Source organism: Bufo gargarizans, chromosome 2 (assembly GCF_014858855.1).
Source record: "Bufo gargarizans isolate SCDJY-AF-19 chromosome 2, ASM1485885v1, whole genome shotgun sequence".
NCBI classification, from domain to species: Eukaryota; Metazoa; Chordata; class Amphibia; order Anura; family Bufonidae; genus Bufo; species Bufo gargarizans.
This window is the reverse complement of record NC_058081.1, coordinates 104,714,043-104,738,997: the sequence shown is the minus strand read 5'-3', so window position 1 is coordinate 104,738,997 and position 24,955 is coordinate 104,714,043. Positions and strand designations below refer to the sequence as shown.

Below are 24,955 nucleotides of genomic sequence, written 5' to 3'. Positions count from 1 at the left end.
TTACATGCAGTGATCTCCTCCAGAGTATTGGGAGGTCATCGCTCTTCCCCATACTGACTCGTTGTTTGCCAGCATCAAATCATGATTACACTGCACAATCTGCTACCAGCAAACGATTTTTGTGTGTGCACAAAAGATCGAAACGCTTGTACATCGGATAATTGGCTGTACATTCACACCGCCAGATAATCGCTGACGAGTGTTCCTATGAACTCTGGATAGAGATTGTCTTTGCGATTCTCAGCCCATGTAAAGGACCCTTTACCCTAAGTTCACACCTGAGCGTTTTACAGCGCGTTCAAACGCGCTGTAAAACGCTCAACGCGTGAAAACCAATGCTTCCCTATGGCCCTGGTTCACACTTGAGCGTTTTACAGCGCGTTTGAACGCGCTGTAAAACGCCCGACGCATAAACAAGTTCTTGAGCTTTTTTTGGGGCGTTTGTCGCGCGTTTTGGCCCATAGACTCATTGGACAACACTGCAGTCAATCACACAAACGCGCGTTAAACGCGCGTTTACTATTTAAAAAAATGCGCATAAAAACGCGCGACAAATACGCGCGTAAAACGCGCGTCTCAGAAACGCTCAGGTGTGAACCCAGGGTTAGAGTACAGTCTCTATCCAAAAACTTCCCAATGTCAAATAAGAAGGAAGTGGACTGTCACCATTACAGTAAGTCACCATTAAGTGGCTAATGGATCTAAATAGCTTTTCCCAGAAACCCCCATGATCACTAAAATGGTGCAAGGGGGGTATGGGTGTTGCCTGTACTTCTTTACTTCTTGACCATGGTGTAGAGGAGTTTGAATGGAGGAGCGGTCAGACATGTGTCCTGCCAATCCATTGGAAGTCTATGGGACTGGCGGACACAGCCAAACACAGCAATTAGTTGTCATAACTATTGGAATTTTTTTTTTTTATCCTGCAGCGGTCACTGTAGTATACAATACTGCTCATTCCAGGGGACGACAAGGTGACCATGTAATAGATGGTCACTTTAAAGACCTGCTTTTTGCAGCAGTTCGATTGCTCTGGTTCATAAAGCGGAGTCCAGAGCACCGGACCCCACTCTATGACAGGGATGCACAACTTGTGGCCCTCCAGCTGTTGCAACACTACAACTCTTAGCATTCTTATACAGCCTACAGCTATTAGGGCTTTCTGGGAGTTGTAGTTTTGCAACAGCTGGAGGGCCGCAGGTTGAGCCTCTCTGCTCTATGACATCCATAATGGAAAATTGTTGTCCAGACACTTACTTCTCTCATGACGTATACAGACACACGACCACGCTCCCGTCCATCACTGAAGAACATTGGTGCTCCAACCAAAAGGACATCAGTTACTCCATCGCCATCCACGTCTACAGAGCCAATTTCACTGCCAAAATATGATCCAATCTACCAAGGACAGAAGAAAATCATAAAAAGTCATAATCATCCATTGTACTATGGTAGAAAAGAAATGGGGATGTCAGAACACAATGTACCAGTCCCCCGATTACAGGTCTGTTATCATGTCATGAGATTACCTGATCCCCTACGAGAGACTGGTGGATGATGAGATTGTTGTCCATTCCCTGCATGCTGAAGATGATGACTTTTCCTGTGTGGTTGAACCGTGGGGCTCCAGCAACATACAATCTGGCTCGCTGTGGTGTCATAACAGATGTCACCGTGTAACCTGCCCAAGATAGAGATTATGATCAACCTAAGAAATATCAGGCACTGACGACATAGTGAGACCTACAGTATATAATAATCGAGCGACTAGCGGTTCCCAAATCTAAAATTGTATGGTATTAAATGAGATCAATAAGGCTATCAGAGAAAGTAAATGGATTCTATGGTCTATAAACCAGGGGGAGATTTATAAAATATGGTGTAAAGGAAAACCGGCTTAGTTGCCCAAAGCAACCAATCAGATTCCACCTTTCATTTTACAAAGAAAATCTGAAAAATGAAATCTGATTGGTCGCTATGGGCAACTAAGCCAGTTTTCCTTTACACCAGTTCTGATAAATCTACGCAACATTTAACATTTGTGCTGTTTACTTGTTTTAAAAAGGTTGGCTGCTTAGTCGAAATTTCAAGGGTTGGAGGTGTATAGAGAGCGAGTTTATAATTCGGCACACACCAGCCCATTCAGCTTAGCCCAAGTTTACACCACATTTTGTCAATACATCAGGTGTACAGGTGAAACTCGAAAAATCTGAATATCGTGCAAAGTTCATTTATTTCAGTAATGCAACTTAAAAGGTGAAACTAATATATGATAGACTCCTTACATGCAAAGCGAGCTATGCCAAGCCTTTATTTGTTGTAATTTGGATGATTATGGCTTACAGCTTATGAAACCCCAAAGTCACAATCTCAGGTCCCCTTTGCTCAGGGGGTATGGATTAATTAGCTGACTAGAGTGTGACACTTTGAGCCTAGAATATTGAACCTTTTCACAAAATTCTAATTTTAAGTTGCATTAATGCAATTCCTTTTAATTTGCATTACTGAAATAAATGGACTTTTGCACAATATTCTAATTTTTCGAGTTTCACCTATATATATATATATTTTTTTTTTATGCCAAAAACCTACCCAGATCTATCTATCTAATATCTATCTATCTATCTATCTATCTATCTATCTATCTATCTATCTATTCTACATAGCTATCTATATATTCTACATATCTAATTATCTATCTATCTATCTATCTATTCTACATAGCTATCTATATATTCTACATATCTAATTATCTATCTATCTATCTATCTAACCCAAAACCCACTGATTTATCGCAAAGTGCCAACACAATGTAACCTGAATACTACAGTCCAATACAGTATATCTTCCATGTACTTTATTATTTAGCTATAATAGCCTACATTCAGTGCGCTGCCTGTGCTGTTCATAGTGCGCCCTGCGCTGATGAATGGCAGGAAAGGTCTAAGGCGTACCAATATGCACATTTTTCCAGGGCGTGGTGCCCACAGAGAGGGCCCGGAGTGCCACCTCTGGCACCCATGCCACAGGTTTGCCACCACTGATCTAGGTGTTACCAGTTGGTGGTGTGTCCATGCACAGTCCGATACTGGCAACACTGATGGTGAATGCAAATAGTTACTAAGGCCCCATGCACAATGCCATTTTGTGGCATGCAAATCACAGATTCGCAAAATCTGGATGCAGCCCATGCAGACCCATTGGCTTCAATGGGTACATGGTTTGCATTTTTTGTGGAACAGACATACAGATGCAGAAAGCACACGGATGATCCATGTGCTTTGCACATCTAAATGTCCATTACACAAGAAGATAGAAGATGTCCTATACTTGCCTGCAAAATGCAGACCACGGACCCATTGAAGTCAATGGGCCCGCAAAAAATGCAGATGCATGGACAAAATCTGTAATTTGCGGACTGCAAAATACATACAGTCGTGTGCATGAGGCCTAAAACAGACATGTCATGAGGGGTGACAGCATTTCCTGACAATAAAAGTCAATAACAGGATAGGACTGCAGAGGTATACAGTTGCATATGTTTTCAACCCTGTGCACAGAGATGAGCCTTACTTGAGAAGATTATATATAGATCCAGTGGCGCACCTACAGGGGGGGTCCAGCGGGTCTGGACCCCCCCTAGACAACCAGTCATAAAAATTTTTTTTAATCCTTCAGGGCCGCACCGCCGATCACCACAGGCGGCGCGGCCCTGGATGTAATTGCGGCTGCAGTGGTGGTGGGGCGGGGGGGCAGTAGGAGATGAGCGCTTCCATTGTGCAAGCGCTCATCTCCATATCTGTGCTGCGGCAGGGGAGGGAGAGGTGTGTCCCTCCCCTGTTCTTCTGATAGGCCGCAGGCACTAATGCCTGCAGCCTATCAGAGGCCGGCTCTGGCGGCGCGATGACATCATCATCGCGCCGCCTGAGCCGGGCAGCACACAGCAGGGACACGGGCCGGAAGAGGCTGCATCGCATCGCTGTTGGTAAGTATCGGTGTATTTATTTATTTATTTATTTTTTTTGAGGGGGGGGGGAGCTGGCACTATGGGGGCACTAAAGGGGAGAACTGCACTATGGGGGCACTAAAGGGGAGAACTGCACTATGGGGGCACTAAAGGGGAGAACTGCACTATGGGGGCACTAAAGGGGAGAACTGCACTATGGGGGCACTAAAGGGGAGAACTGCACTATGGGGGCACTAAAGGGGAGAACTGCACTATGGGGGCACTAAAGGGGAGAACTGCACTATGGGAGCACTAAAGGGGAGAACTGCACTATGGGGGCACTAAAGGGGAGAACGGCACTACGGGGGCACTAAAGGGGCACTAAAGGAGAGAACGGCACTATGGGGGCACTAAAGGGGAGAACGGCACTATGGGGGCACTAAAGGGGAGAACGGCACTATGGGGGCACTAAAGGGGAGAACGGCACTATGGGGGGCAGTAAAGGGGAGAATGGCACTATGGGGGCATTAAAGGGGAGAACGGCACTATAGGGGGCAGTATAAGGGAGAACGGCACTATCGGGGGCAGTAAACGGGAGAACGGCACTATGGGGGGCAGTAAAGGGGAGAACGGCACTATGGGGGGCAGTAAAGGGGAGAATGGCACTATGGGGGGCAGTAAAGGGGAGAACGGCACTATGGGGGGCAGTAAAGGGGAGAACGGCACTATGGGGGCATTATTTGGGGGGCACCATGGGGGAGAGGAGCACTATGGGGGCTCTAAAGGGGCTTTTTTTTTTACACATTATGGGGGGCACTATAGGGGAGAACGGCACTATGGGGCATCTGGTGGCACTATAGGGGCATTATTTGGGGCACTAAGGGGAAGTGGGGGCTCTAAAGGGGCCTTTATTCTTATTGGCACATTATGGGAGCATTATTGCATCTGGTGGCACTAAGGGGGCATTTTTTTACTGGCACATTATGGTGAGCACTATTGGGGCATATGGTGGCACTTAGAAGGGGCATTTTTTACTGGCATATTATGGGCGACACTATGGGGAAGGGGAGAGGAGCACTATGAGGGCATTTACTGGGGCACTATATAGGGGTATTTTATACTGGCATACATTATGGGGACATTAGCTCAACAGCGGGTACTAGGCGGGGGTACAATAATTTTTGGGGGACATTATCTTTATACTAGTAGTGTCTGGGCGCAGTTATTTTTCTAGAGCACTGTGTGCCAATAATTGTTGAAGGGGGCACTATCTGTGTGGTAGCAGTATTTCCAGGGGGACTGTTTCTGCAGTATAGTATTGGGGGCACAGTGGGCACAGTATTGGGGCACTATCTGTGTGGTAGCAGTATTTCCAGGGGGACTGTTTCTGCAGTATAGTATTGGGGGCACAGTGGGCACAGTATTGGGGCACTATCTGTGTGGTAGCAGTATTTCCAGGGGGACTGTTTCTGCAGTATAGTATTGGGGGCACAGCGGGCACAGTATTGGGGCACTATCTGTGTGGTAGCAGTATTTCCAGGGGGACTGTTTCTGCAGTATAGTATTGGGGGCACAGCGGGCACAGTATTGGGGCACTATCTGTGTGGTAGCAGTATTTCCAGGAGGACTGTTTCTGCAGTATAGTATTGGGGGCACAGCGGGCACAGTATTGGGGCACTATCTGTGTGGCAGCAGTATTTCCAGGGGGACTGTTTCTGCAGTATAGTATTGGGGGCACAGCGGGCACAGTATTGGGGGTGGCAGGAAAGGGTGTTCAGAAGATGTGAAGATGATGGAAATGTGGGAAACTAATGTCTGTTTGTTAATCTCTGCAGAGATGGGAGATGGCTTAAAAATCATCATGGCGGTCTGGTCTGAATGGAGAAGACGAGGAAAGAGAACGTCTACAACAGACATCACTGGATGTAAGAGGTATGGGGCGTTATGTAGATGCGCTGGCTCCTCCTCCTGCCATTTGCAGAAGGAGGATTCAGAGCTGGGTGAGGACAGCCAAAGGGGGCAGCAGGCAGATGGTGGGGGGAACCACAGGCCTTGAGCAGGATCTGGGGAAGGAGGAGAGCGGAGGAGCTTCCTGGCTGCAGACTGCTTTCTATTGTATGATGTGAAGCAGGCAGTGCAGCCAGGACAGACCCCCCCTCTCCGTATGATGTGTAGAGACAGGCCGCAACTATAGAATGTCAGCTGTACAGTGTTTGTTGGGAGTGGCCTATTATATGTAGGAGGGGCTTTCAATAATGGGCAGCCCAAAAAATGTGTTATTGTTATTTTCCTGCAGAGCTTTTAGAATAGCCAAGTAAAAGAATCAGCGCAACACGCTACACCCCCGTCCCTGCCGTTTTAAATATAAAGGGGGCTTTGAAAAATTGAATTAGCACAGCACACTACACATGCCACATTTTTTTGCCTTTCGGACCCCCCTAGACAAAATTCCTGGGTGCTCCCCTGTATAGATCTAGGTACATGTCTCATCCATGACGTATGCTATATGGCCTGGTCTATAGCATGATCTTTGAGGATACATTTCTGTAAGAAGTCTAATGCAATATGCTTTAAAATTTCTCAGTTATTTAAATGATTCTGTGAAATTGCTGAGTCAAAACCACTAGAAGTGAGAAGAGTTAACATTAAAGGTGAGGAATACTTTGAAGATTCTGCCCGGGCAGAGGACTTTTGTTTTTTGCAAAGCTTGGTTTGAGACTACTGGCTCGGTGCCTTCCATAACATTATTGTACAAGCCTGAGGTATGGGGGTAAAACAATACTAATGCAGGAGCAGCTCTCACACATTCCCCCTGCAGCAAATGTGGTGGTGAGCAACTCCAGGCAGGAGGCCAGACGTCTTTTCCACAGGACCCAAAGCAATAAGATCCATCCTGGACATTGCGGATATAAAACACTTATATTTCCCCCTCAATTTTTCCAAGTGATGTTCCAAGACATAGATCAAAATTCAGTGCGGGGAATTAACTCGTGAGGCCCATAATCCTCTGTTTTTAACATGGGGTAATTTACTGATAGGCGAAATCCCGCCATAAAAGTTAACTGTTTCAGCCAAATATTATTAGGAAGCATTTAGAATTAATGATCTATATCTCCTAGAAGTGTCTTACAACAAATAGATACATAGTTCATGTGAAGGTATAGACTGTGCCCATCAGATGAGATGTAAGGGGTCGCTAAAAAATCAGAGAGAAATTGGGGAAAAATGTGTTTTGAGCCAATAGAGGTTTTAAGGGATCTAGGCAAGTAAAGCTGAAGATTAATTTTCTATATTAGCAGAATTCACCTTGAGGCATTTAAGTTTGTAAACTCCATTATGGGTAACTATGACTTGCCAAGATTGAATACATTTGATATTATACGCCTCATTGGTTTCTAATTGTATAAGCAGACAGGTTTGTCCAGGTCTATATGCTGCCAGGTGACACATTTGGCTGGAGCCGATAACTTATTATATTCAAAATGAAAAATGTAAGACCTGCTGTAAAAAGGCCAACCGTCTCAGCTCATTTAGTGAACATTATCACAATCAGATGACTATGAGGTAGCTTTCAATCCCTCAGTAAACTCGAGTCCTACTGTAGATCAGTAACCTCCAACCTATGCCCAAACTACAATTCCTATCTGGGAGAAGGTGTCCTTCTTGGTTAAGCAAAGACCTCCAATTTCCTCAACCCAATATCTTCAGAAATGAGAGGCTTTCCAGCATTACACACAGACCAGGCAACCAAGAAATGCTCCCTTTTCCAAGCGCTGTTTTTAGCATTTGAGCAAAATGTGGACGAGCGGTCCCACTCCCCACCTGCTCTTGGCAGGCTTCATAGCAATGGCTTCTTGGAGGCCATCTAATATAAAAGCAGCCAGAGACAAATGAGAGGGCCCATGTGTAAAACATCATATACTACTTTTTCATTTTCTAATTTGGTCATAAAGAAGTGTAGTAAGCAAAGTTTAAAAAAATTACCATGATATAATTCCTTCTTTTTTTTTAACATCTAACCTAGTTGGACAACACAACGAGTGTTCAGAATACAGAGAAAAGTTATCTATGGTCACAATCTGTTGACTTTCTATCTACCAGGATTACCAAGATAAGCTCCATGGTTCTTTAGCTCATCAGGAAACTCTTTGAGGTAAGATTCTCTTCGAGGTATCACCTTCCCACTACTGGTCTCTTTCAGAACAGCCCCATTCCAGTCATATGCACCAACAGCTCCAAGCAAAATCCCATCCTAGAAAGAAAGTGCATGCCACAAATTTGTCACATATAAATAACTGGTGAATGCAAGTCTTACATTTGATATGCGCAGAACACTGGTCCACAAAGTTGTACATGAGCATAGAATTGTACATGAGTCCCGTCCATCACAAAATGATTGTTGGCTATGGTAATTCCCTTTTTCTTAGATGGCTCCAAGTTATGTTAACCTGCTCATAGGTTTTCTCACTGTTGGGATCCTAGTGATCAGCTGTAATTTGCAGGAGAACCTAAAAGCAATTTTCCTGCAGTGCCACCACAGCTCAAATGAAGCATTACATGGTGTCTATTGAAAGAAATGGATTGTCTATATAAGACATAGACATGCTGTATCCTCCAGTGAGACCTTCTCTGTAGCTGCTGTTCACTTTGGCAAATTGATGGAGGTTCTCTTCTCTCTCAATCCACACATCTCTAATAAGTTATTTAAAATGGTTCTTCTGGCATTTTAGGTAATCAGTCCTTTGTACTATCCTGTGGAACAAAGATTATTTAGTTTGTACTTACCTGTCCCTCACTCCGGCAATCCAGTTGGGTGCCTATTCTCTTCCTGTTCAGCTGCATTTACTATTATGCAGCTGAACAGTAAGAAAAGGGCACACATCTGCTCAGGACCCAGAGGGAAGAGCCTGCAGCCCATGTGAGTGCAGTGGAGGATAGTACAAAGGACTGATTACCTAAAATGTATCGGAAAGCCCCTTTAAAAATGTGTTTTCTAAAGGAGACAACTCCTTTAACTCATCATTATGAAGATCACTACATCAGTGGTGGTGTTTATCCCAATGTATAGCAGATTCTAACATCACGTGGAAGATAATTTTGCCATTTTACAAAGTTTTTTAATCCCTTACATATAATTTATACTGTGACACAGTGAGGGGAAAGGTCTGGGAAATAAGATATTTTCCTCCCAGCGTGTGCTTCTGGGCTGATTTGCAGCCAGGTGGGGTCAAATACCGGACTGGATTTTAATTGCCTGTCCGGATTTTTGGCAGCACCTGGCAGTCCTTAAATAGGCAGCTGGGCTCAGCAGCAGGATCTTTGTGTTGGGATCTGAGGCTTGGTGCCAGGTTGGAGGGCTGAGACCTATGGGCTGAGGAAACAGGCCCACTAAAGCCTGCCATGGACTTCTGGAGGCAGAACTGACATCAAGGTGACTTGTCTTATATGAACTTTCCAATTCGTGTGAAGTAACACCAAGACTGCAAAGTAACGCAATGTTTTGTGCATTTGCCTCAAGTGTGAATAAACACTAAAGTTTTGCGTTAAGAACTTGTCTTTTGCCTCTGTACTGCATCCGCTTACCCTATCGACCAGAGCGAAACCCTACAATACAATAATTTCTATTCCAAACCACAAAGAAGCCAAGAAAGGGAGAACATTTCTACAGAAATAGGGAACATTTAATTCATCCACTTATGAAATGGATTTGTGGCTTGAGGACTTGGACCTTACGTTCAGGTTATTATGAGGTCATTTTGTGAGGCCCAGGCCTGAGTAAAGGGCTGACTGTGTCTGAGATATCACTCAACCAGCATTTAGGAAAGGTAAGCTTATATAGTTATATAAGAAGCATTTTTCAACAGTGAACGTCAACTTTGTATTGTCTATCCCATAGTTAATTGTATCAATTTCTCATGGTTTTAAAGATCTTTTCTTGCTTTTGCGCCCAAATTGCGCAACAATTCTGGCATAGATTTCTGTCTCAAAGGAAGCCAACCAAAAGTTGGTATAGAGTGAGAGAAAAGTGTCTAGTGCTGTGATGGCTAACCTCCGGCACTCCAGCTGTGGCAAAACTACAACTGCCAAGATGTATACACTTGCTTCGCTGTTCTCAGAACTCCATAGAAATGAATGGAGCATGCTGGGAGTCATAGTTTCACCACAGCTGGAGTGCCAGAGGTTAGCCATAAACCTAGCACTAGGATGTCATAAACCTAGCACTAGGTTTATGACATCTGCAGGATCAGTAAATCTGGGCTAATTGTTGCATCTAGGCATATTTGACATGAATGATTTATGATTTCATTGCTTTGAAACAACCACCTAATCAATAGTTAATAGGTTTTTATCTTCATATTTGGAATATGATTTGACTGATATGGGGCACTCTTCTTATTTTCAATATTTTCCATTTCCTCTCTGTATATAACCTTACAAACCTCTATACTCACCTCCACTACATGCAAGGAAAACCCAGCCTGGGACATTTCAAGCCCAAACGATGTCTCATTTTTATTGGTTCCTGCAATTAAAATATAATTATAACTTGAGGAACTGAAACATTTCTGTAAATTCTTGCAAATGAAGTGTGGCAAAAGATGTGTTTAAAATGGATACAGATTTAAAATATAATTTAATATAACTATAGTTAGAGAAATGTAAAGCGATATGATTAGAAAAACAGATAATGATATAAGAGAACATTTAGGGGAACATTTCAGATTTTAAATACATTAAAATATTTTTCAATTTTAAAATTTCTACCCCAATGGTCCTTATTTGACTACTCCAGCTCAACAATGTACACTGCTATCACATCATCGTGGTTCTTTATCTTGGCAGGGCACTCTAGAGCACCTACTTCCTACATTCCAACGTCTCCACATCCAGAACAATCCTTCTCTCTTCTTCTCAAATATACTGATCTACATAGATCATACATGAAACAAAATATCCTATTTTCCATTGACCCCCAAATACTCTTTTCCTGCCCTACAGATATAAATGCCCAAATTATCCTACACAAGACTTAGTTTGTGCCGGCGAAGTACATCCTGTATCTTTGAACTACTAACAGCTCATAATAGCCACCTTGACCTTTTGGATCTATTTCATCGACATTAAAGAGTAACATCGTTTGTAAGGCTGAAAAAGACATATGTCCATCCAGTTCAGCCTGCAAAGTTGACCCACATGAAGGCAAAAACCCAGATAAGGTGAAAGACAATTTTCCTCATCTTAGGGAAAAATTCTTTCTGATTCCAAATGTGAATAACTCCCTGGATCAAAGACCATCTCTAGAAATCTAGTACTTATAACTTTGAATATTTTTGCACTCAGGACTAGTTGTACATCATGATGAGTTAGAACTTAGGCTACTTTCACACTAGCGTTCATGGGTCCGTTCGTGAGCTCCGTTTGAAGGAGCTCACGAGCGGACCCAAACGCCTCCGTCCAGCCCTGATGCAGTCTGAATGGAGCGGATCCGCTCAGACTGCATCAGTCTGGCGGCGTTCAGCCTCCGCTCCGCTCGCCTCCGCACGGACAGGCGGACAGCTGAACGCTGCTTGCAGCGTTCAGCTGTCCGCCTGGCCGTGCGGAGGCGAGCGGATCCGTTCAGACTTACAATGTAAGTCAATGGGAACGGATCCGCTTGAAGATGTCACCCTATGGCTCAATCTTCAAGCGGATCCGTCCTCCATTGACTTTACATTGAAAGTCTGAACGGATCCGCTCAGGCTGCTTTCACACTTAGAATTTTTTCTAAGTTATTAATGCAGACGGATCCGTACTGAACGGAGCCTCCGTCTGCATTAATATGATCGGATCCGTTCAGAACGGATCCGATCAAGCGCAAGTGTGAAAGTAGCCTTAGTGGGCTTATTGCATATGTACATAATAATATTTGTGTAATACATGCATTGTACAGAAAAGAACTGAAAATTACTCGTCAGGGAAATCCGTGCAGATAAATATACCTCCTTCTAGATTGAATATTCTTTCACCGAGTGCATCCACAATGTCCTTCAGAGCAGCTTCATCTGTCACTTTAAAGAAATGTTTGTCATCAGGATCACTGGCAATGAACTTGATCTCATTGAGAAAAGCTTCAGGATTAATCTTTCTCCTATTATAATAGCCCAAAACCTGAGAATAAAGAAAAGCATATTATACTCTGTCCACTGTACTAGTATTGGATTGAATGGTGATCAGCACCATTCAAGTAAAAGAGTTTTATCCACAATACCAGAGGCTGACCATGGAAAAGAGTCGTTCTGTTTCATACAACCCTTTTAAGATAAGGTTCCATAAGTAGAGACATCTACTTACTGCCACTGCATAACGTGTTATGTTGTCTCTTTCGCTTCTCTCTATTACTCTCTTCAGATCTGGGCTGTCGTGAGACTCTCCATCTGTAATAACGATCATCACTTTCTTGGCTCCCTTTCGCCCACCATGCTGGAAAGCTTCAGTACTATGCAAGATCAGAAGTATCAATGCTTATTCTCATACATTTCTGAGACATACATAGAGGTTCAGAACTGAAGATGAAATGCATATCATTACTCCATATACACAAGTCCATATATCCTCACCAGGCTTTCTCAATCCCCAAAGCAGTTCGAGTCTCTTCTCCTCCCCTTTGCTCAATACGTTTAGCAGCATCCACTACCTCATTCACTGAGCGAAAGTCTTTTAAGAAAAATTCATGGACCACCTTCTCTCCGTACTGCAGCACTCCAACCTATCACACAACACAAGAAAGTATTAGGGTAGGTTCACACTTGCATCAAACAGATCGGGCAGGCTGCTCCGGGGGAGAACAGCCTGCTGGAGCTCACCGGGTCCAACGTAGCCGGATACTACGGTTCACCACCGGACCTCATTGGCTATAATGGGATCTGGTTAGGATCCGGCCACATTCTAGCATGAATGCTGGGTTATGGTGAACAAAAACTATTGTATGCAATGTTTTTTTCCCCCGCCACATTCTCCGCCGGATCTTATTATAGTCAATTAGGCTAGGCTGGATCCGTTGGGGAACTGGCCACTTTCTGGCATAATGTTTTGGCAAGAGAAAAAGCATTGCATGCAATAGTTTTTATCTGGTCAAAACCCAGCACTCATGCCAAAAAGTGGCTGGATCCCTGCCGGACCCGATTATAGTCAACGGCAGTATCCGGGTAAGTCAGACACAGTGAGCTCTGGCACTATCCGACTAGGCTGGATCCGGTGAGCTCAAGCTGTTCTTTGCTGAGACATCCTACCAGATCAGTTTAAAGTAAGTGTGAACCTACCCTTAGGCTTAATGCAGCTTTGATACATTAGAGGATTTCCCTTTTAACATTTATACCTGTATCTGCCCAGGAGCGATGTAGAATTTCTGTAGGATGCTGATGAGGAAGCCTTGCACTTCTTCCCAAGGGTAGATGCTGTTGGATCCATCCAGAACAATGACAATATCCATGAAAGTTGGACATTCTAATGAAAGAGAGTGTGCTAGTAAGTTTTGTAGCTCCATGGCATCTGTACTACAGTTATTTAAAATGTTGAGTTAAGAACTAGCCACTAGCCAGGTATATTGTACCGTGCTAAGAGCAGATCAATGAGCCTTCACCTCTCTAAAGGATGTATCCACCTCACATGTGATAAAACAAATCATATTTATGGTAGGAAAATTAGCACTGCTTATAATAAAGAGTATTTCTCATGTATTTCATGTTTATTAACTGCATATATAGCTGGCCATACATGTTAGATTATGTCAGCGATCACTCTGATCAGTCAACCATCTAATGTGTATGGGACCCCCTGACTTGGATATGAACATGCCTGATCAGATAAGCAGCTGCAATAGCTCATTCATTCTCTCATTCACAACACGTACAGTTGCAAGAAAATGTATGTGAACCCTTTGGAATGATATGGATTTCTGCACAAATTGGTCATAAAATGTGATCTGATCTTCATCTAAGTCATAACAATAGACAATCACAGTCTGCTTAAACTAATAACACACAAAGAATTAAATGTTACCATGCTTTTATTGAACACACCATGTAAACATTCACAGTGCAGGTGGAAAAAGTATGTGAACCCCTAGACTAATGACATATCCAAGAGCTAATTGGAGTGCAAGCTGGAAAGGGTTATATAAGTATTTCCAAAAGCCTTGCTGTTCATCAGTCCACAGTAAGACAAATTGTCTATAAATGGAGAAAGTTCAGCACTGCTGCTACTCTCCCTAGAAGTGGCCGTCCTGTAAAAATGACTGCAAGAGCACAGCGCAGACTGCTAAATGAGGTGAAGAAGAATCCTAGAGTGTCAGCTAAAGACTTACAAAAGTCTCTGGCATATGCTAACACCCTGTTAGCGAATCTATGATATGAAAAACACTAAACAAAAATGGATTTCATGGGAGGACACCACAGAGGAAGCCACTGCTGTCCAAAAAAAACATTGCTGCACGTTTACAGTTTGCACAAGAGCACCTGGATATTCCACAGCAGTACTGGCAAAATATTCTGTGGACAGATAAAACAAAAGTTGAGTTGTTTAGAAGAAACACACAACACTATGTGTGGAGAAAAAGAGGCACAGCACACCAACATCAAAACCTCATCCCAACTGTGAAGTATGGTGGGGGGGCATCATGGTTTGGGGCTGCTTTGCTGAGTCAGAGCCTGGACGGACTGCTATCATCAAAGGAAAAATGAATTCCCAAGTTTATCAAGACATTTTGCAGGAGAACTTAAGGCCATCTGTCCACCAGCTGAAGCTCAACAGAAGATGGGTGTTGCAACAGGACAACGACCCAAAGCATAGACGTAAATCAACAACAGAATAGCTTAAACAGAAGAAAATACGCCTTCTGGAGTGGCCCAGTCAGAGTCCTGACCTCAACCCGATTGAGATGCTGTGGCATGACCTCAAGAAAGCGATTTACACCAGACATCCCAAGAATATTGCTGAACTGAAGCAGTTCTGTAAAGAGGAATGGTCAAGAATTACTCCTGACCATCTGATCTGCAACTACAGGAAACATTTGGTTTAAGTTATTGCTGCCAAAGGAGGTTCAACCAGTTATTAAATCCAAGGGTTCACATACTTTTTCCACCTGCACTGTGAATGTTTACATGGTGTGTTCAATAAAAACATGGTAACGTTTAAGTATTTGTGTGTTATTTAAGCAGACTGATTGTCTATTGTTGTGACTTAGATGAAGATCTAATCACATTTTATGACCAGTTTGTGCAGAAATCATTCCAAAGGGTTCACATACTTTTTCTTGCAACTGTACATGCTTAGATGAACATTTTTTTAAAGAGCATCTGTCACCATGATCAACCCTATTAAACTAGGTATGCTGCCTGGTAGGGTTGTAATATGGTGAGTGAAGTCAATCTCCTCCAGGCAAACTTTGGCCACAGCAATAACCTACCCTCCTTACATAACGTGACCAATTGACATGACAAAAGGGTCACCAATATAGCCAGCCATTGGTTGCAGCGGTGTGCAAGCAGATGTTGACAGTGGGGGACCCGAGCGAGGCGGCTGAGACTGGGGAGGAAAGGAGCCAAGACCCAGGCCCGGGGAGCAGGTAAGTATGCCTCCCTTTGCAGGTCTATACAAAAAGAATACAACCTCTTAAGCTTACTTTGAAGAGCAGGAGCCACAATCCTGGAGAAACGAAAATTGGCATTGACCCTGGAGCACATCCCTGTAGTATAATAGGAACTTCCACATTCATGGGACCAGAGTGGGCTGCAAGCCTGCAACATAAAATATATCAGCACTTTGACTGTCCATTTAAAACATACTGTATATAAAATATATAGAACAATATAGCGCTTTTAGAATGCAAGGCTGAATCCTAAAATAATTCCAACAAGAGCTACTAAATGCAGTGCCAAGGCAAGAGAAGTCACAAGTCAGCCTTGCATATCGGTCACACATGCAAGGAGGGTTAAGGGGAAGGGGATTATAGCAAAATATCCTAACCATGGTAGAGAGGCCCAGATATGGCATGCGGCAATGCATTATACAGCATAAGTCTGATAGACAGCTAAAAGCATTAGTACAGCACAGTCACACTATATAACATAACATGACATTACCACAAAACTATTATCTTTTGGATTTGTGACTAGGCTCATTCCCAAGCGCATGTTGTCCTTTCGCTCCGAGACGTTGGACAGCGTCACCCTGCCTGAGAGACCTCCAGTTACCAGAGACACAGACTTCTGAGACCTCCACAGAGACCTGAGAAACCTCTGAGTTACCACAGAGACCTTACAGACAACCAAGCTACCACACAGACCTCATTGCTAATGTATGTTTCTGACAAAGACAGCATCCTGTGTGCTAGTAGACTGTGTGAATAAGAATGCATTCAATATTTTGTGATGCTCCGATGCCCTATAAAAGTGATTCAGCATTTAGTGAGGTGCCAGCAAAAGAGTTGTAGAGTTTCAAAGGAATTTGGGAAGCAGAGAAATGTGTCACATTCCCCCTCTCAGCTGTGCTTAAAGCATATGGCCATCTTTTTAACATTATTATTCTTTTTTTTTGCTTTAATACATTTAAAATGAAAAGTGAAGCAACTCTGTAAATAATCTTTATTAAAAATGTTCTACAGTTTTGTGTCTAAAGCCATGTAAACTTGTGTGTTTCCATGGTAACCGACTACAAACAAACTGGGTGTTATCTAATTCTACGGTGAAGCTCTGATTCATTTCTTTTTTAACTCCTGCTACCTTGCATTAGGTACTTGGCAACATTTTAATTCCAAATGGCAGGGCCTGTAAACCCAGGAACCCACACAGGGTTTGTTTGTAGTTTGCAACTAAGAAGACACATTGGTCTGCATATCAATTTTACATACTTCACTTTTTATTTAGGTGCATTGATCACAAAAATATATTAATGCATATTTTTAAAAGGGTTTTCCAAGCTGATAGAAATACCATAGTTAGATTATTCACTATTGTGCCCATATCTGTACAGCACCTTTGTTTTAATGCTGCCAGGGCTTGCTGTGGGTGGGATCACCATGTAAAAAACTACAATTCCCATGATTCCTCTCCCCTCTTATAGCCATTGCTTATATTTACAGCTGCCTGTGTGCCCCTGTATTAATAGGTGTAAAGTAATGATATAATTACTCACTGCCTTCTCACACGATACATATCTGGTACTGAGAGAAGGCTTTGCTCATCTACTATTCGTTAATGTCACACACACCATAGATCTGCTACTAACAGACTTCAGTGCTGTTCTATGGCTAGTTTAATCTACCTTATCTGCTGCCCAGCATGTGAAACATGTTCCCTCCTGAAACAGGTAGAGAAAAGGAGAGCCAGGAAACAGTGGAGCATGTGATATGTAACTTCCCTATACTACAGGAAGAAGTGTGATTACCAATTTTTGCAGAGTACTAGACATCATAAAAGCAGGATATGAACACCAGAAGCACTGACATGTGACTGCATGTGAAACTGGTTTACAAAGGAATCTCAGCTATGGACAGTAGATTAGTAATATATATTACTGCATGTAATCCACTTACACATAACTTTTAAAGGAGTAATCCCACACAGAGTAATACTAAGCAATTAATGGAGCATTTCAAAAGAAATATTATTGCAATATATATGCAATAAAAATATAGTCCTTTTTTATCTGTATCACAATTCTGTCTTTGGTAGCGCCCACTGCTGTTTATTCTCCTGATCCACCTTCCACCATTTTGTATGCAGAGGAGGAGAAATCAACAAGAACTAATTGAAGTGCATCACTAGGATATACAGGTGCTTGACTTTCTCATGTGAGCTGCTGCCCACCTACAGAAAAGGAAGAAAGTCCTCCAGATAAACAAATAAGTGAGTAAGAAAAGTTTTAAATTCATGTGACATTTCCTTTAAATGTCAGAAAACCACTTTGTAGTTGAGAGGGTCTAAAGGAAGGGACAATTATACGGCTTACAGAAGATAACTCAGTGGGTGCAATCGCACCATGAAGTAATAAATGTTTTATATGTCTATAATAAATTAAAGAGAACTGTATATCATATTTAATATGTGTAACCTGTAAGTCTGAGGTAGAACGCAAAAAATGATGGTATGTCACCTACCGATTCCAAGCTTGCTGCAGTCAGTAGATGTATCATTGTTGACTGAACATCTGTAGATGTCCCCTGTTTTCTGGGCTCCATTTTGATCAAAGGGGGCACCAACCACCAACCTGCAAGAAGTAAGAGAATAATAAAAATCCTGTAAATATCAGACATTTGGTAGAAACCTGCTTTTCCATACTACATATGTGGAGAACAATGTATTACACAAATGCTGTATACAATCATCATTTAGTGAAATACAGCTAAAAGTAACATGGGATTATAAATCATACTAATAACAAAAATACTAAAATCAAACTTATCTATGTCATAATTTATCTATGAATAAGATAAGTCCAACTTACTTCTAATAAAAATGCCGTCACAGAAAAGGAAAGGGAGGGAGCTGTACAGGGAAAGGGGGTTAAAATATACAATGCAATAATGGTAAAAAATTGCCCCCAAAGGTGTACATAACTGTGAAAGCCTGACCTAGTCACTGCTAGTTGCACTGACCCAGTCTGGCCCTAGTTAACCTATTTTTACTCTACAGAACAACAGTTTTGGCGGGAATTTTTCGACTAAAATGATCACATTAAGACCCACAGGGATGAGGGACCCGACATGCTCCTGATAGATTGCAGGCTCAGGAGCACCACACAAGTACGGCGCTTAGGGATTAAAGCCCATCACCAAGCGCCATACTTGGACAGTGCTTGATTTCTAACTTAGACAAGGTAGTCTTGGAAATGTAATCTTTACACCAGATACGGTATAGTAATCTGATGGAAGAAAACTCTGCTTAGCCGTTACAAATGTATACTGCTTCCAATAGCAAGCACCAGAATTGTGAAAGTAGCTCTGGTCTATAATACACGCCCTACAACTCTGAACCATTGCAAGATACATTTCTCCACAGGATAGGTGATAAGTATCTGGTGGAGAACTGACTGCTGGGACCCACACAGATCACGAGAATGGCGGTCTTGTGTCCCTCTCATAAATGGAACGGTGTTTGATCATGTGAACTACCCCTTTCATCTCTATGGGACTGCTGAAGAAAAGCTGAGTACAGTGCTTGATGGTCCCCAGCAGTCCCAAAGATAGGAATGAAGCACCAGAGCGCATGATCGACCACTGCTCCATTGAGAATATGGGACATGGGACCCCCATCGCTCACTGATACACAGGACAAAAATGACAATGGTTAAAAACACATTCTCAAGGACATGTCCTCATGTGCTAAAGAGCAAAGCTGAGGAAGGACATATCTATTTATTTGTAACTGTAAAGACATGACCAAGAGACTTGTAAGATCCAGGAGGTTTCATGAAAACCACAAGTGACATGCTGAAGCAGCTTGTGGGTTACACAGAAGTTTGAGGTTAGTAGCTCCACTCACACCCAACCGGTATCAGATTTCTAGACAGGATTTACAGAGTATGACTAACGTTGACAACAGTTTACATGTTAGTTGGAACGTATCATTCCAAGCTTAAAAGGTGCAGGATAATAAGAAAGATCACATTCTGAAAAGACAGTTGCCATGTATGCAATTCCATCCTCCCTCCAGTAGAGGAAAGGAGGATGAATCTGCTGATTTCGGAGCAGTTTATGGGAGTAAAACACATAGCAGAACTGAAGCTAATCCGTACTGAGGAATGGGCTAGAATTCCTCCAAGACTAATCACCAATTAACAGATACATTTAGTCGCCGTTATTGCTGCACAAAGGGGTCACACCAGATACTGAAAGTAAAGGTTCATATACTTTTGCCACTCACAGACGTGATATACAGGGTGGGCCATTTATATGGATACACCTTAATAAAATGGGAATGGTTGGTGATTTTGAAGTCGGCCATTTTGAATCCAACTTTTGTTTTTTCAATAGGAAGAGGGTCATGTGACACATCAAACTTATTGGGAATTTCACAAGAAAAACAATGGTGTGCTTGGTTTTAATGTAACTTTATTCTTTCATGAGTTATTTACAAGTTTGTGACCACTTATAAAATGTGTTCAATGTGCTGCCCATTGTGTTGGATTGTCAATGCAACCCTCTTCTCCCACTCTTCACACACTGATAGCAACACTGCAGGAGAAATGCTAGCACAGGCTTCCAGTATCCGTAGTTTCAGGTGCTGCACATCTTGTATCTTCACAGCATAGACAATTGCCTTCAGATGACCCCAAAGATAAAAGTCTAAGGGGGTCAGATCGGAAGACCTTGGGGGCCATTCAACTGGCCCACGACGACCAATCCACTTTCCAGAAAAACTGTTCATCTAGGAATGCTCGGACCTGACACCCATAATGTGGTGGTGCACCATCTTGCTGGAAAAACTCAGGGAACGTGCCAGCTTTAGTGCATAAAGAGGGAAACACATCATCAGTGTGTGAAGAGTGGGAAAAGAGGGTTGCATTGACAATCCAACACAATGGGCAGCACATTGAACACATTTTATAAGTGGTCAGAAACTTGCAAATAACTCATGAAAGAATAAAGTTAAGTTAAAACCAAACACAGCATTGTTTTTCTTGTGAAATTCCCAATAAGTTTGATGTGTCACATGACCCTCTTCCTATTGAAAAAACAAAAGTTGGATTCAAAATGGCCGACTTCAAAATGGCCGCCATGGTCACCACCCATCTTGAAAAGTTTCCCCCCCCCTCACATATACTAATGTGCCACATACAGGAAGTTAATATCACCAACCATTCCCATTTTATTAAGGTGTATCCATATCAATGGCCCACCCTGTATATCAACGGGCAGCATGGTGGCTCAGTGGTTAGCAGTAGTGCCTTGCAGCGCTGGGGTTCTAGGTTTGAATCCGACCAAGGGCAACACCTGCTTGGAGTTTGTATGTTCTCCCCATGTTTGTGTGTGTTTCCTCCGGGAACTCCAGTTTCCTCCCACACTCCAAAGACATACTGGTAGGGAATCTAGACTGTGAGCCCCATTGGGGACACTTGGATGCTAATGTCTGTAAAGTGCTGCGGAATATGGTAGCGCTATATAAGTGAATAAAATAAAAAATATAATTGTCAAGAAATAAATGATAAAATCTAATATTATTGACTGATTTGGTTATCTTTCTCTACTTTTAAATGATGTCGTTTTTTTGCACTTGGATTCCACAAAGGCATTTTTATTTTCCATACCAATGATGGCAGCCCTCTTCTGCATGGATATATGTAAGGCAGCATTTTCAGCAAAAATAAGTAAGACTGCCCTAGCAGTGTTTCACTGCTGTTTTCTAGGGTCTCTTGATATTCAGCTGTATCGCCATACTTTGGACATCAATATAGTTGTATGCTGTGGCAGGGCACTGAAGCCAATGTCTCCCTGCCTCACCACTCACTTCCATAGGCACTAGGCCTGAAGTCTATTAAAGTCCAGCACAGGCGGCGCAATGAAACCATCATCATCATCGCGCAGCCTGAGCCGGAAGAGGCCTATGTCCTGCACTGCATCGCTGGCAGCAGTTTGTGTTTGTTATTTCCTTTTGTAGCATGCTTTAGGGCAACTATAAAAGGAAGAGGTCATTACTATAACAAGGTGGCGCTATGAGTGGTCATATTTTTCTACTGGCGGCACGATAAATGGAAATTATTGCTACTGGGGGCACTATAGGGGAAATTTTTTTCTACTGGCACACATTAGGGGGCACTATTACTACTGGGGGCACTATAAGTGGACAATTCTTTCTACTGGCAGACATTAGTGGGCATTAGTACTACTGGGGGCACTATGAGAGGGACATTTTTTCTACTGGCACACATTAGGGGGCATAAGTTCTACTGGGGCCACTATAGGGGCATTTTTGTTCTACTAGCACACATTATGGGGGCTTTATTACAACTGGGGACACTATAGGCAGGTATTATTACTTCTGGGCCATACTGTGGTGGGCATCATTACTACTGAGAGCATTAGTATTACTGAGGGCCCTATAGGGGGCATATATTTACTACTTGGGGTTTTAATACTACTGAGGGCATTAAGGTGGGCTAAAGAGCACTGTGGTGGGCTTTATTACTACTCAATTGTCATCCCATTGACTGAAACTACTTGACTCTAATTTAACCTTTAAAATATCTAATAATCCTGAGGTTCACATACTTTTGCCAATCACAGAGACATGTAATATTGGACCAATTTCCTTAATAAGAAATTACAAAGTCTGAGAGTCTAATGTTGTTTTAGTAGTTTAGCTTCTTTTTTTTTTTTTTTTCATGAATGCAACTTGAATGAAACTTTCAGCTTTCAGTCCAATTTCTGTATGTGCTGGGGTAACATTCGCGTTCACATAAACCTCCATAGAGCAAGCTGCCAGTCTTATATTAACTTGGCTGCCACCAGTGGAAATTACTCAGCTCTCTACCTCTCTGCCGTAGGAAGTAACATGAACCCTGCAAGCACTGCTTCTTAATATTACAGACACTATGACATATCCATACTGGCACACACGGCCCAGTAAGGATTGCACCCAGACGTGCTTGATTCCGATGTGACTCCTCGTCACTGGTCATCTCGTACATTCTGATTAGCTATGTAATATGTTTCACTACCTGTTAGTCCTGGTTTGCAGTACAAGTGTTCCCTTCCATGGCCCGTGTATAGTGAGGTACAGTATAGTAGTATGTTGGCAAGAACAAACTGACAATCAGCAATGAGCAGGTACCTCACCACAATGGCAGCCCGGGGTGCGTGGCTCACATAGTCACCGGAGCCATAAAGAAACAACTTATATGTGTCAGTCCACTTCACTAGGGCTATGTAGATGCAATTACGGGTATATCTCATGCTATTGCAACCATGGAGCAACCCCACAATGTTTCCCTATGGCAGGAAAAAAAATCATGTTATCGTTGCAACTTTTTTGCTCCATAGCCAACACTTCAACACTAAATCAGCACAAAGTACACGATAACTATGATCTGAATGCATTTACTGCACAATCTAAAATTGCCCCCATATACATATCTATGTTGGTTAAATAAGTACCCTTAAAAGAAAATTAGGAATATTTATACTGAATAGTAATCCTTGCAAGTCGGTTATAATTTAAATGTTATAATGACTTGGACGGATTCTCAAATCCTGTCTAACTTTCAGACAGTGTAAAGTTAGACTAGACAGTCAAAAAATGTGACAGATTTATCAAAGTGGCTGATGCTGGATGTTAAATCAGACACAATTTTAAAAGAGTTATCCCACTGATTGATGTAAAAAATTTAAATCAGACATCATATAGTACATAGCAGTCTCTAAGAAAGCTAGAACCAGCCCTGTACCTCACATGGGTCCGGAGATCTCCGCATTCATTGCTCCAATTGCTCTGCTAGATTGCCTCAATGCTGACAGTTCAGTGTGCTTTCTAAAGAGGCATGTCCTTTCTGCTGCAGCTATCTCCCTGTGACTGCCCCAGCTTTTAACAGTAGGTACAGCTGGTGGCAGTTGAAGGATGGAACTGAACATGTGTGACCACCTCAGTAGGTGGACATGCCCATTACTACACAGTTAAACACCAGGTGGTGCCATTATAATTAAATAATGTGAATATCTCACAACTAAAGCATTTTTGTAACAGAAACTAAATTACAAAAACTGAATTACAAAAGTAACTTGTTTTTCATTCTGAATTATATTTAAAAAAAACAAACATTTAATGGTGGCACAACCCCTTTATAGCTCATGCACATGAGTTATTTTTACGTGCGGTTGCCATCTGTGTTTAAAACACACCTGCAGTGAAAATTGACCCATTAGAGTAAGGCCGAACTCACACGGCCGTGTTCCGTGGCCGAGAGCGGTCCGTGGTATGCCAGGCTGAATTCCTGTTCAGAGCAGGAGCACACGGCGTCATTGACATTGGTTGCTATGACGCCGTGCGCTTCATGCCGCCGCTGCAGTACAGTAATACACTGGTAGTATTACTGTACTGCAGCGGCGACTTGAAGCGCACTGTGTCATAGCAACCAATGACGCCGTGCGCTCCTGCTCTGAACAGGAATCCAGCCTGGCATACCACGGACCGCTCTCGGCCACGGAACACGGCCGTGTGAGTTCGGCCTAAATGAGTTTATGCCCATTGGTGTTTTTAATCTCACACACAATATGTGTGAATAAAAGCTGCACTTTCAATTTTTTGCAGCACTTTTCACGCCCATTCAAGTCAGTGGTACAGCGAAGCACACAGTTTTTCATTGATGATCTCTAGTAGATGCAGTGTGCTATTCTTTCATTTTTTTCACATGTGAAAAACACATGAAAACTGATGACGCACATCTGTGTGGAAAACAAATGCACGAATTTAACAGATTAGCAGAAAACACTGAAGCAAACTGAAGGAAAAACATCAGCTTTTCACCGACAGAACTTGCACAAGTTCAAAATTGTTTGTGTCCATGAGACCTTAGATTGGCTAGTCGACATTCACATTTGGCTTACTTCACACCCGAATTGTGCGCCAAAATTTGAGTTCATTTTTTGGGACTCATCTTAAGCTCCCTTGTTGGACACGTCCAAAAAGTGTCTGAAATAATAAATGTGGTGCAAAGCATGTACACCAATATTTGTCTCAAATTACGCCAGAATAACATTTGCTTACATAGTATGTCGCCACCTGCTGGTCAAAGTGTACAGCATTGTGAACTACCATCCACTGAGCTGGTGGACACGCATGCTCAGCTACTCGCTCCCACATCCAGGTCTGTACATAGTGATCGCCTGCAGAGCAGCCAATAGAAATAGCTTTCAGCCTTCAGGGAAGGACCAGAGCCTGTACAATAGCTCGGCAGTATAATTCAGATGACCCATTCTGCAAAGGGAGTAAGAAGGCAGTGTACTGTCAGCGGCAGACCGATTCTGTCTAGAATCATCCG

General features: G+C 42.6%; 1 protein-coding gene across 2 annotated transcripts in view; it reads right to left on the bottom strand.

Annotated features, from left to right (window-relative positions):
* Nucleotides 1-24,955, bottom strand: part of ITGA11 (integrin subunit alpha 11) — a 129,879-nt gene that overhangs the window by 61,670 nt on the left and 43,254 nt on the right. The window contains exons 3-13 of one of the 2 annotated variants that reach the window (XM_044283139.1): nt 18,081-18,190; nt 16,066-16,157; nt 15,606-15,720; nt 13,302-13,429; nt 12,544-12,692; nt 12,278-12,422; nt 11,926-12,094; nt 10,399-10,469; nt 8,054-8,198; nt 1,530-1,681; nt 1,258-1,398 (exon numbers count right to left, since the gene is read on the bottom strand). In XM_044283139.1, the coding sequence (XP_044139074.1) occupies nt 1,258-1,398; nt 1,530-1,681; nt 8,054-8,198; nt 10,399-10,469; nt 11,926-12,094; nt 12,278-12,422; nt 12,544-12,692; nt 13,302-13,429; nt 15,606-15,720; nt 16,066-16,157; nt 18,081-18,190 (1,417 nt within the window). Of the gene's footprint in view, nt 1-1,257; nt 1,399-1,529; nt 1,682-8,053; nt 8,199-10,398; nt 10,470-11,925; nt 12,095-12,277; nt 12,423-12,543; nt 12,693-13,301; nt 13,430-15,605; nt 15,721-16,065; nt 16,211-18,080; nt 18,191-24,955 lie in introns of those variants that run through there. The other variant, XM_044283140.1, reaches the window with a different exon arrangement.